The sequence below is a fragment of the Nelumbo lutea genome, chromosome 4, assembly GCF_056320005.1.
Source record: "Nelumbo lutea isolate HS-2025 chromosome 4, American lotus-T2T, whole genome shotgun sequence".
Classification (NCBI taxonomy): Eukaryota; Viridiplantae; Streptophyta; class Magnoliopsida; order Proteales; family Nelumbonaceae; genus Nelumbo; species Nelumbo lutea.
Window position 1 is genome coordinate 57,508,314 of NC_142687.1, and position 13,015 is coordinate 57,521,328.

The 13,015-nt window shown below is 38.7% G+C and overlaps 1 protein-coding gene across 1 annotated transcript; it reads right to left on the bottom strand.

Moving 5' to 3' along the window:
• Positions 1-11,167: 11,167 nt before the first annotated feature.
• On the bottom strand, positions 11,168-12,594 carry LOC148860753 (uncharacterized). The gene is made up of 3 exons (XM_088984961.1): positions 12,532-12,594; positions 11,623-11,758; positions 11,168-11,496 (listed from the first exon to the last, which is right to left on the bottom strand). Exons 1-3 carry the CDS (start codon positions 12,592-12,594, stop codon positions 11,168-11,170), a joined length of 528 nt encoding a protein of 175 aa, XP_088841087.1.
• Between the last annotated feature and the right edge of the window lie 421 nt (positions 12,595-13,015).

Genomic DNA, 13,015 nt, shown 5'->3' on the forward strand with positions numbered 1-13,015 from the left:
GTTGGTCTTATGGTGTGGGAAGTATTTGTTAAAAAAAACTTGGGTCATCTCCGCCAATGTACCTATGGATCTCGATCTCAAGGAGTATAGCCAACTCTTAGATCTCTCTTTCAGGGAAAAAAGGAAAAAATTCAGCCTAACAGTGTCTGCAATATCAGCTCAGTTATGAAAGATGGCCACTACCTCTTCAATATCCCTAATGTGCACATATGAATTCTCACTGTCTAACCATGGAAATTAGGCAAGAGTTGGATCATTCCAGGTTTAAACTCAAATTATGGTGTATTTAGAGGGAACATGATGCATGATGGTGTGGCTATCCAGGTGGGGTGCAGGTAGTCTTCTAAAGACCTAACAGAGTTGTCCTCGTGTTGACTCATGGTTTCAGAATCACAGGACGAACAAGATGCTACTTCTTCTTCAGGGAGTGATGGTGGGCCTACTCGTATTTGTCTAACGAATCTCCCTCTTTTGTCCCTTGGTCTATTCATACACCCTAGGCTCCTATTTTTTTTAGCTTACAAAAAGAAGAAAAGGAAAATAAGATCAAGAAAATAAAATGCAACTAAAGAAAATGAAACAAACAGAGGAAATAAAAGATAAGTAAAAAATGTTCAAACTCAGTTGTTGGTTTGGCTTCCCTGGCAATGGCGCCAAATTTTGTGTCTCACTCAAAATTATTACCCTTGGCTAAGCAGTCATTGAAGTGTAGCTTTAGGTGTCGAATCCACAGAGAAGCTAATTAAACTAACAAAAGGAGTTATCGCTAAGAGTGAATAACCTAGAGAAAATGATTTTCTAAAAATAAAAAGAAGAGCAAAAATATTTGAATAAAAGTAACGATGATTAAAGGATGAAAAGTAGTTTGTGTTGAACAAGTCTTCGAGATTCACTTGATTGATTCGCTTAATTGGTCTCGACTTTGATTCCTATTTATTACTCAATTGCAAGTTTTACATCCCAAACAAACAACTGGAAAATATAACTTTGAAACCAATGACAAGAATAAAAGTATTTGTTCTGAGAATTAATTTTTCGATGAAGAACAGAATGGTCTATTCTTAGAAAATACTCAAGAATGACAACATATCAGATTGATAGTATTGTAGTTAAGGATTAACTCATAAAATAAATCTACCCAATCAATTATTTTCTAACAAATTGCACACAAAAAGAGCATGACTAATCTTATATGGAAATTGAAGAATATAATTTCAGGGTTTATCAAAATAATAAAAGAAATCTATCAAGAACAAAATTAAACATTGAAATCTCTCAAGGAGTCAAAGTAAAATAACATGTAAAACTCATCGATCAAGATCCTCCCTAGTCTTGTTGAAGCTTTAGTCGCGCTTGTACGTCATTCTCCCCTCTTCTCTTCTATGAAAGACTAAGAAAAAAATGCCAAAATAACCTCTACAAGTCAGCCCCTTTTTGTTCCGAGAAAATAATGTCAATAGATACAACATGGAGATCTCCAAGAAGAGATTTGTCCCTTTTAGACACGGAGTCACTCTCTCCAAGGGTATGTCTCCAAAGACTCCTGAGGAGATTTAGGGCATGAGAGAGGTTCCCTATGCCCCTACCGTAGGGAGCACCATGTATGCCATGTTGTGCACTCGGCCTGACATTGCTCAGGCCATGAGTGTAGTAAGTAGATATCAATCAAACCTAGGACAGGAGCATTGGATTGTTGTAAAGAACATACTCAAATACCTTCGGAGGACAAAAAAGTTGTCTAGTATTCGATGGTAGTTCACTATAGATCCTTAGGTATACTGATGCCAATTTCTAGTCACACCCAGATGATAGAAAGTCTACATTGATGGGGTCTTGTGCTATTAGCTAGAAAAGCAGTAAACAAGGGTCAACAGCAGATTCCACGATCGAGGCCGAGTGCATTGCTACAAGTGAAGTTGCCAAGGAAGCAATATGGATGAAGAAGTTCATTCATGAATTAGGACTTGTTCCATCGAGCACATCACCCACCACTATTGTGCAACAACGCTGGAGCCAATGCTTAGGCTAAGGAGCCAAGAGCCCACTTGAAGTCAAAACACATCAAGAGGAAGTACCATGTACTGTGGGAGATTGTTGGTGGAGGGGACGTCCAGATTTAGAAGGTAGCATCAGTGGAGAATGTGGTAGACCCATTAACTATGCCACTGACATAGAAAGTGTTTGAGAAACACGTGGATAGTATGGGACTATGACTTGTAGCTGATTGGACCTAAGTGCAAGTGGGAGCTATTACACAATGTATGCCCTTAGCTCCAATCAGATTAATGTACATAAACATTTGTTCTAAATGAATAAAAGTACATAATTGATTCATGTTATATTTGGTATGTTTTTGTGTAATTACCCTTAAATTAGACACTTATGAGACTCGTATTAATTTAGAATGTTCTCAACCACTGGATAGACTTGGGGAATTTTATCCTGCCAAGGCTGACTAATGTGCTGCCAAGTAGGTTGGGGTGGCTTGTTTCAATTGCTAGGGTTTGACTCAAAGCACATGTATTGTGTGTTTGTTTGAAACACTGAACTTGAACCATTTTCCAATTATACCCTGGACCTATGAGACTGGTGGGCAAAACTGGAAAGTTACACCTAACCCCTAAACTCGATTACGGTACTACATTGGGTATTGGATTGGACTGTCTTTGATATGCCAATCAATAAGATCCTTAGAGGGGGTCAAAACCTAGATATGTTGGGGCAGTCTGAGAATTCACTTGAGTGGGTGATCATAGTGACTAGATCAGCCCCTTTGTCGGACAAAGTGAATGATTGGGATTGCACTCTCTGATGGAAACAAAACTTCCGGTAGTTGATTTCAAACTTGTTTGAGATTTGTTTTTTGCAAAATATATTTATATAATAGTATATATATATTATGTTTCAAGAAAAAAGTTTGCAAATGGTTTTAATTCCCGGGATCCATTCGAGCAGAGAGTGCAACACTGCACCTTGCAGCCGAGGGAGAGGTCCCCTCTTGTTGGGCAACGTTTTATCATTAAGGGCTGAGAGGTTAAGTTTAAGACCATTTAGGGCTGTTATACCTAATATATATATATGTATATCTATATATAAATATATTTTGCAAAAGAAATTTCAACTTTTGAAATCAACTGCCGGTAGTTTAGGTTTCCATTAGAGAGAGTGCATCCCTGATCATTCACTTTATCCAACAAAGGGGCTGATCTTGTCACTATGATCACTCTAAGGATCTCACTGATTGGTATATCAAAGGCAGCCCAATCTGACACCTAGTGCAGCATTATAATCAAGTATAGGGGTCAAGTGTAACATTCCAGTTTTGCCCATCTATCTCCAAGGTCCAAGGCAATACTAGAATTTTGGTCTAGTTTAGGGTTTCAAAAAAAAAAAAAATATATATATATATATATATATGTATATCTATATATAAATATATTTTGCAAAACAAATTTCAACTTTTGAAATCAACTGCCGGTAGTTTAGGTTTCCATTAGAGAGAGTGCATCCCCGATCATTCACTTTATCCAACAAAGGGGCTGATCTTGTCACTATGATCACTCTAAGGATCTCACTGATTGGTATATCAAAGGCAGCCCAATCTGACACTTAGTGCAGCATTATAATCAAGTATAGGGGTCAGGTGTAACATTCTAGTTTTGCCCATCTATCTCCAAGGTCCAAGGCAATACTAGAATTTTGGTCTAGTTTAGGGTTTCAAAAAAACCCACACTGCATGTACCTCAAGTCTCACCCTGGCAGCTGAGTCAAGCCACCCCAACCAACTTGGCAGTACACCAGTGTTAGCCTTGGCAAGATAAATCTCCCCAATTCTATCCAACGGTTGTGAAGATTCTAAACTAACACGAGTCTCATATGTGTCCAGTTTGAGGGTATTACATAGAAATACACCATAATAACATGAATCAAATATGTACTTTATTCATTTATAATAAATGTCATAATGTACATCATGTTGATTGAAGCTAAGGGCATAAACTGTCTAACAGCTCCCACTTGCACTTAGGTCTAATCGGGAATAAGCCAGAGTTTCATACTATCCACGTATTTCTCAAACACTTTCTGTGCCAGTGGCTTAGTTAATGGGTCTGCTACATTTTTTGCTGATGCTACCTTCTAAATCAGGACGTCCCCTCTTCCAACTATCTCCCATAGTACATGGTACTTCCTCTCAATGTGCTTTGACTTCGAGTAGTCTGGGGGAACTACTCCTAACTCCTAAATGGTCTTTTTCATCCATACGGCTTCTTTGGCAGCTCCACTTGCGGCAATGTATTCGGCCTCGGTTGTGGAATTTGCAATGGACCCTTGTTTGCTGCTTTTCTAGCTAACTGCACAGGACCCCACGGTAAAGATGTATCTAGATGTAGACTTTCTATCATCTGGATATGACTGGAAATTGGCATCGGTATACACAAGGATCTGTATTGAACTACCATTGAATACTAGACAAAGCTCTTTTGTCCTCCCAAGGTATTTCAGTATGCTTTTTCACAGCGGTGCAATGCTCTTGTCCTGGGTTAGATTAGTATCTACTTACCACACTCACGACCTGAGCAATGTCAGGCCGAATGCACAGCATGGCATACATGATGCTCCCTACGGCAGAAGCATAGGGAACTTCCTTCATGTCCTCAATCTCCTCAGTTGTTTTGGGAGACATATCCATGTAGAGAGTGACTTCATGCCTGAAAGGAATATTTTCTTTCTTGGAGTTCTCCATACTGTATCTCGTGATTACTTTGTCAATATAAGTAGACTGGGATAATCCTATTATCCACTTCGATCTATCTTTATAGAGTCGAAGTCCCAAGATGTAAGAAGCTTCTCCAAGATCTTTCATGGAGATTTGCTATGAAAGCCATACTTTCACCGTAGTCAATATTCCTACATCATTTCCAATGAGTGGAATGTTGTCTACATACAGAATCAAGAACAAAATTTTATCCCCACTGGTCTTCCTAAAAACACAGAGCTCATCCGGATTCTGCTCAAAGTCAAACTATTTGACATTAGAGTCAAAATGGATGTTCCAGCTCCTAGAAGCTTGATTTAGTCCATATATGGATCGATTAATTTTAGATACCATGTGTTCCCGACCTACAGCTATGAAACCTTGTAGTTGCTGCATATAGATATCTTCAGTAAGATTTCCATACAGGAATGCGACTTTGACATCTATTTGCCAAATCTCGTAGTCATGGTATGCTGCTATAGCTAGTAGGATCCTAATGGATTTAAGCATGGCCACGGGCAAAAAGGTTTCCTCATAATCGATTCCTTCTTTCTGAGTGTACCCTTTCACCACAAGATGAGCCTTGTAGGTCTGAACCTTATCATCGAGGCCATTTTCCTCTTATAGATCCATTTGCAACCAATTGCTTTTACCCCAGGGGGCGGATCTACCAGAGGCCAAACTCTATTGGTCTCTATTGAATCTATGTCCAACTTAGGTTCTGTATAAGTCACGGGATCCTTCTCAATGGTCGGGCTTCCACCAAGTAACTTTCTTGGTCATAGTCGTAACTAATTGGTCTGGATTCCCGGGATCCTCTTCTAGGTTGGTTATTTTCTGGAGCTGGTGGGACATCTCCCACTATCCATGGGCTCTCCTCATCAAGAATAACTTCCTAATGATGATTATCCAGGATGTAATCTTCTTCTAAGAAGTGGGCTTTTCGACTGTAAAACACATTTTGCGCTTTTGGATCATAGAATAAGTAACCTACAAAGCCTTTGGGGTAGCCTATAAATAGGTGATGGATGGTCTTGGATTCCAATTTGTTAGATCTTGTTCTTTTAACATGTGCTGGATAACCCCAAATCTTCAAGTGTCTCACACTTGGTTTCATATCGGTCCAAAACTCACAGGGAGTCTTCAAAACGAATTTGGTTGGAACCCGGTTCAGCATGTATATCGCAGTCTCTAATGCATAACCCCAAAAGGATGTGGGTAGTTTTGAGTGTACGAGAACTGATCAGACCATATCCAATAAAGTATGGTTCATCCTTTATGATACATTGATTAATTGTGATGTAGTAGGAGGAGCTAGTTATGATACTATCCCATTGTCTTTTAAGTAGTCCCCGAATTCGTTAGAGATACCTCATCGATCTGATCGAATGGCCTTGTCGTGTCTCCTCAACTGTTTCTTGACCTCTTGCCTGAACTCTTTGAACTTTTCAAAGGATTCAAACTTGTGTCTCATTAGATACACATAACCATACTGAGAGTGATCGTCGGTAAATGTTATGAAATAAACGTGATGGTTACATGTTCTAACATTCAGGGGATGCCATAAATTTGTATATATAAGGTCAAGTGTTGATCTTTTAGGCTTTCTGTTAAATGGCCATTTCGTCATCTTACCCTGAAGGTAAGGTTCACAGGTTGGAAGATGTTCTACAGTTAGAAAATCCAAAGTCTCATACTTTACCAACTTTTTGATACGATCTATGTTTAATGTGGCCAAGTCGGTAATGCTACAGGCACGTGGGATTAACTGTATCATGAGTTCTTTTCTTGGGGTTATTATCCGACGTACTTTCAGTTATATTTGTTTCCAGTGAAGAATGGAGAACATAGAGACCATTCTCAAGTTCTCCATATGTGAGGAATTTGTTATTTCTTTTAATAGTAATCACATTACTAAAGAGAATAGAATATCCATCCGCACTCAGTTCTGAAACAGAAATCAAATTTCTTCTCAAATAGGGTACATAAAGACAATCTTTTAATGTAATTGTTCCTTCTCTGAAATACAACTCTACAGTTCATATAGCTATAGCTACAACGCTTGCAGAAGTCCCTAAGTAAATAATCACTTCATCGTCACTCAGCCTTCTGCTTGTCCTGAACCCTTGCAATGTGTTACATGCATGAGTAGAAGTGACAAGCATCTCATGCCTTGACCTTTCTCTACTTTTTGGGCTTGCTAGTTTTCTTTTGAGGTTTCTTCTTTGCCTTTCTCTTCTTCTTGCCTATTTTTCCACCTTCGACAAGCATGGCATTGGGCTCTTCTTTATCAGTTCCTCAGCCCTCTACAACATATTGCTGAGTTCCTGAAGGCTAACATTTAGCTTGTTCATATTGTAATTCATTATGAACTAATTGAAGGAAGGAGGCAAAGAGTTCAGGATGGCATCAAATTTAGTGACATGATCTAACCTAGATCCAAGAGCCTCCAGTTCTTTGATGTACCCCATCATCTTAAGACAATGGTCATGAAATAGTTGGTTCTTGGACATTTGTGCGGTCATGAACTGCTTTAGGACCTTCTGATGAGTAGAACGATTCTTCTCCTCATACATTGTCCTTAGACTATCCAAAATATCTTTGGACACTTTGATATGATCAAATTGTTATTGTATCTAATTGTCTAAGGAGGCTATGATATAGCACTGAGCAAGAGAGTTTTTCTCTTCCCATTCTTGATATTCCCTCCTGTAGGCCTCAAAAGCCCTATCACCCAGACAATCTGTAGTAGGGTTCTTAGCAACCTTGTCCAATTTCTCGGATGTTAGGACCAACATAAGGTTATGATACCAGTCAACGTAATTTGGGCCCTTAAGCTTATTATTGTCCAACAGTTTGGCGAATTGTCTGTTTTCTATTTTTGATCAAGGCAAAGCAAATATTAGTCCACAACCTGATTTGATTCATGTTTTCTACATAGATATGGCTTTTAATCTATGTTCCATTTCCATTTGTTCATCTCTGAGATTTCCCTCCTATCTCAATAACGAAGACTACGAACTTTGTCTCTGGAAATGTGGGAAACCACATATGGTGCATGGTGCCAACTGTTTCAGTTGCATAACCCCACCACCTTCTCTGAAAGATCACATCCACTCATCTTATGAGCTTTCCCTTTGGCCACTGTTAGACAAGGTTCATTGCTATTTTAGGATAAACATTTATGTCCAGTGAATTCTTACCCATCATATTCATGAACACTAAGGTACCGTGAGAGAGTCTTGCATTTTAGGATAGGCCCCTCCCACATCAGTCTATGATGCCCCTATCAATTTATGAAAAATCCAACAGATCCAGCAGCAAATGGATAGCCCAATTTTTTGTTGCATTTCCTCATTACTGAAGAACCCATTTTCAGGTTAATGATGGAAGGCCTTTAGAGAGATCATCATATGAATCTCCCTATCACATGCACTCATATTTTAGTGGAGGGAACGAAATATTACGCCCTAGTTTTATTTAGGTCAAACCAAAGTGGCTCCCATTGACTTTCTCAAAGCCAGATTTAAATGGGCCCTAAATGGGTAGGGTTCCGTACGGTTCCTCTTTGAGATGAAACTGATGTGGGGCCCACCAAAAGGGGAGATCATCCAATGACCTTATGGGTACCATGGCAATGATTTAATCATGGGCCAAGTACTTATGGTCCATGTACGTAGCACATCACACATTCATACATAACATGCATGAAATAAATTGATCCAATCAATTAGAATATCTGCAAAAATCTTAATTAATTAGATTAAATCAGTATCAGCCCAATAGAGCCCATAATGTTATCATATAACATTATCTAGGTACATGGGATGTACTGCTGGTGGGTGTCGAACCCAACCAGAGATAAAAAGTCTTGCTTGAGTGAATAATTTGTATATAGTGATGAGCAAGGTTGTCTCCACATGGATTGGTGGATTTATTTCCAAGTATACAAAGTAAAGGGTTGTTGAATTAAGGAAAATAAGATGAAATAAAAGAAAATAACAAAAAGCAAGGATCAAATTGATGGGATATAGCTTCCGGTTGAAGGGACAAGTTCAACTTTGATTCTTATCATTGATCCTCGATGCAAGGATAAATTGGTTATAGCCATTAACAAGCTCTAATAGCCAGCCTCTACTCGTATTATTCGATAACCAAAACAAGATCTTTGATTGCTTCTCTTATTAATAGACAATCCTAAACAAGCTCTTAGGATTTAATCTATTAATAGCATTAAGAGGGGAGAGACCCAATTCTGGTCAATGATCTCATAAGCTCGGATCGTTTAAACCAGATCATACATTTTCCTAACTTAGATCGAAAACTTTTTTGCAATCAATTTCTGTTAGTTGCCACCATGATCAAACCTTCCAATCATATACAAAACTGGAGGTTCAATCGGCCACAAACTATTCTCATTGAATTGGCAATGGCGCCTTCTTGCTTAATCAATAAAAATAATCTTCATAGTTAATCGTAGGAAACATATGAATACCCATAAACAATGAACTGAAATAAGAATAATTAGATCTCACAATGTTTATAGAATCAAAGCTTCCCTAACCCTTCAACCAGAAATTAAAACCTTACAGATATTTCATAATGAAATCGCAGCTTCCAAATGAGAGGGGGCGAACTCTGCTTCTTCCTCCTTGGTTGTTGATTGCTCTTCTTGAAGGCTGAAGCTCTCTTGCAGGATTTGATGGTGCCCTTGGCCGCTAGTCTGCCCCATTTATATACTTAGGAGGGAGCTATCTCCTACTCCTCTAAGGAGTTCTTTCTCCTTTGGGAGTTCAGTTTTCTAATAGATAATGCCTAGGTTAGATCTAATCTACACCTATCTCTTAACTGGTAATCTTAATCTTTTTTGTCCTTCTAGAAATACAATAGAAAATTGAATCTGATAGGACTCTTTGATATTTCTTATTCTTGCACTCGTATTGGGCTTCTTCAACGAATTGGGCTGCTGCAAGGCTTCTCTACAAACTGGGCTTCAGCTGCGAACTGGGCTTCTCTACGAATTTGCTTAGATTTTGGGCCCAATTTTTACCTTGACGAAGTCCGAATCTATCAAAACTCAAAACATGAAAGTTGTAGGGTTTTTCTTTGTCTTTCCAATGAATCTTGAATCATCTCAATCAGAGTCCGGATGTGAGAGTTATAACCAAATTATAACATGGTGCTGAAACTATGCAAAATTACCTGATTAGTCTTGTTTTTCACTGTACGCCTTCTTTTGTGCCCTAAATCGAAATACAAGAATAGTGAGTCCAATTAGGTACTAATTAAGTATAAAATACTGAATATTGAGGGATAAAAATATGATAATTTTTATTCTCATCAAATCCCCCCACACTTAAAACTTGCCCGTCCTCGGGCAAGACAAAATTCAAGTAAAAATAAAACAAGAACAAACTAACTATCCTACCAATTTTTAAGCTCAACTCCCCTTCATCTTTCTCCACAAATATTCTAGGTTAAATATTGCAAACCACTAAATCAACACAATCAAGTCATACACGACTCATTCATCAGTCAATCCAATTTTTGCTACTGCAAACCAGGTAGTAAATCAGGGAAACCTTTTTATCTTCTCTCTCTTTTTATTTTATTTTTCTCTCCTATGAGGAAGTGAGTGCATTTTATGCTCCATCTTACTTTTGGATTACTTGGCCAGTAGGTGCATTTTATGCTCCGTCCTATTATCAGATGACTTGGTTGGTAGGTGCATTTTATGCTCCATCCTACCATCGGAATTCTTGACCACTAGGTGCATTTTATGCTCCATCCTACCAATTGTAGCAATGGTAAAGTATTTGCCCTGTTTACTTAAACTTGAATTTAGAACTAGCTTAAAAGGTAATGGCTTCAGATAGGTCGTGTACTTCTTAATTGTACCTCATTACTAGGTCCACAAGAATTTTCCCAGAATATTGTTTCAATTGATTTTAAAAGAGTTGAGTTTTTTTATACTAAAAAGCAGTTAAAAGGTACACTCCCCCCCCCCCCACACTTAATCTATGCATTGTTGAAATGTAAAGAAAAGGGGGAAATAACTAAACTATAGATGCAAAAACAAGAAGAAAAAGAAAAAAACAAACTTCCCTATTTTTAATCATCATAAACCGGATCCTCTGGGTCTTGTAATTGCAACTTCCGGTGCTTTCTCCTTTCATCCATCATGGGTGGGTTTAAATCTGGAATAGGGGCCTGCAAAATAGAGGGTAAAGGTTTCCTGTCAGAAATCAACAACATAATATAAGGAGCATTACCTGACTGTTGTAACTCTAGAGAACCATTCAATGCTGCAACGGTTTCCTACAATTTAGAACTCAAGGTTAACTCCTCATTCTCAGGATGCTTACTAATGGTGATTTCCAATACATCCTTCCCATCAAGTTTAAAAATTTCTTATGCTGAAGAATCAATCACATAAACAGAATAAACAGGACTATCATCAGTAGGATATTTCATGTCATCATAAATATTAAACTTAACAATCTTACCATCAAATTCCATGGTAAGTGTCCCCTTATGTACACCGATTTTAGTCTTGGAGGTATTAAGAAATGGCCTTCCTAACAAAATTAGAGTTGGATTGGAATAATCATCTTCTTCCATATCAATCACATAAAAATCAGCAGGAAAGACCAGATCATTGACTTGAACTAACACGTCCTCCAGAACCCCCTTCGGATATGTAGTGGATCGATCAACAAGTTGTAGAATCACACCCGTTTCTTTCAACAGTCCAAGGTTCAGAGTTGTGTAAATAGAATGGGGTATGACACTTATTAAAGCTCCTAGATCTAACATTGCTCTTTCGATCTGGACATTTCCTATTTTACAGGGGATAGTGAACATACCTGGATCCTTGCATTTAGGGGGTAGTCTCTTTTGGAGAATTGCTGAAACATTTTCTCCTATATGGACTTTCTCATCGCCTTTCAGCCTTCTCTTAGTGGTGCACAACTCCTTTAGGAATTTAGCATAGCTGGGTACCTGCTTGATTGCATCAAGGAGGGGGATATTTACCTCAACTTTGCGGAATGTATCAAGAATATCCTTGTCTTGCTTCTCCTTCTTGGATTTTATCGACTAGGAAAAGGTGGAGCGATGACTATGGCTTGGGGTTGCTTTCCGCTTGAATTTTTTTGGGGTGATGGTGTCTCCTTTTCTTTCTCTTCTTTAGTTGTATCTTTAGATGCTTCTTTACTAGGTTCATTCAGCTCCTTCCCGCTTCTCAAGGTGATTGCGCTAGCATTCTGTTTCAGATTAGTTGTGGTCTGGGAGGGTAGCCTTCCTGATACTTGAGATTCAATTCGACTCATAGTAGTTGCTAATTGGATAAACTGATTCTCCAAGTTTTGGATGCTTGTCCTTGTCTCCTATTGAAATTGTTGAGTGTTTGTTGCAAGTGCTTTAACAATTTCATCTAGAGACATACTTGGATTGGAAGACGAATATTATGGAGCCGACGGTCTAGATTGATGTTGTTGGAAGCCGAAGGGCTTGGTTCCATAGCTAAGGTTAGGATGATCCCTCCATCCTGCATTGTAGGTATTTGAATAGAGATCGTATCTCTTTTATGGGAAGCCTCCAACAACATTGGCTTATTCATAGGGTTCATCTTGAAGTGTAAGGCACATGTCGGTTGGATGACCCGTAGTTGAACAAATACCACATGTCTTTGCTTGTTGTACGTGACCTACCACCAATTTTTCCACAAGTGATGTAAGAGTGTCTAATCTTTGATCGACGGAAGAAGTGCTTACCTCATCGACCCTCCTTGGAATGGACTCCTGTCTAATGCCGAACTGTTGTGCATTGGCTGCCATGTTCGAGATTAATTCTCTTGCTTGGGTAGGAGTTTTGTTCACCAACACACCTCTACTTGCTACATCAATCATACTCCTATCCATCGGCAATATCCCTTCGTAGAAATATTGGATAAGGAGCTGGTCTAGAATCTGATGTTCCGGACAGTTGGCACAGAGTTGCTTAAATCTCTTTCAGTATTCGTAGAGAATTTCCCCACTGAATTGTCTTATACCATAGATCTCCTTTCTGATGTTAGTAGCTCGAGAGGCAGGGAAGAACTTTTCAAGAAATTGCCTTTTCATATCGTTCCATGTGGTGATAGAACCAGAGGGTAAGTAGAAAAGCCAATCATTAGCTTTATCAGCTAATGAGAAAAGAAAGGCACGCAACTTGATCTGTTCCTCGATAATACCTTGAGGTTTCATGCTTAAGCATACT

Bases quoted from the DNA above. Each gene is read 5' to 3' on its own strand.
- LOC148860753 (XM_088984961.1), bottom strand. From the start codon at position 12,594: ATGGCAGCCAATGCACAACAGTTCGGCATTAGACAGGAGTCCATTCCA. The intron at 11,759-12,531 runs GTAAGCACTTCT...GCAATCAAGCAG, and splicing joins TTCCAAGGAGGGTCGATGAG to GTACCCAGCTATGCTAAATT. The intron at 11,497-11,622 runs GTATGTTCACTA...GACTGTTGAAAG, and splicing joins CCCTAAATGCAAGGATCCAG to AAACGGGTGTGATTCTACAA.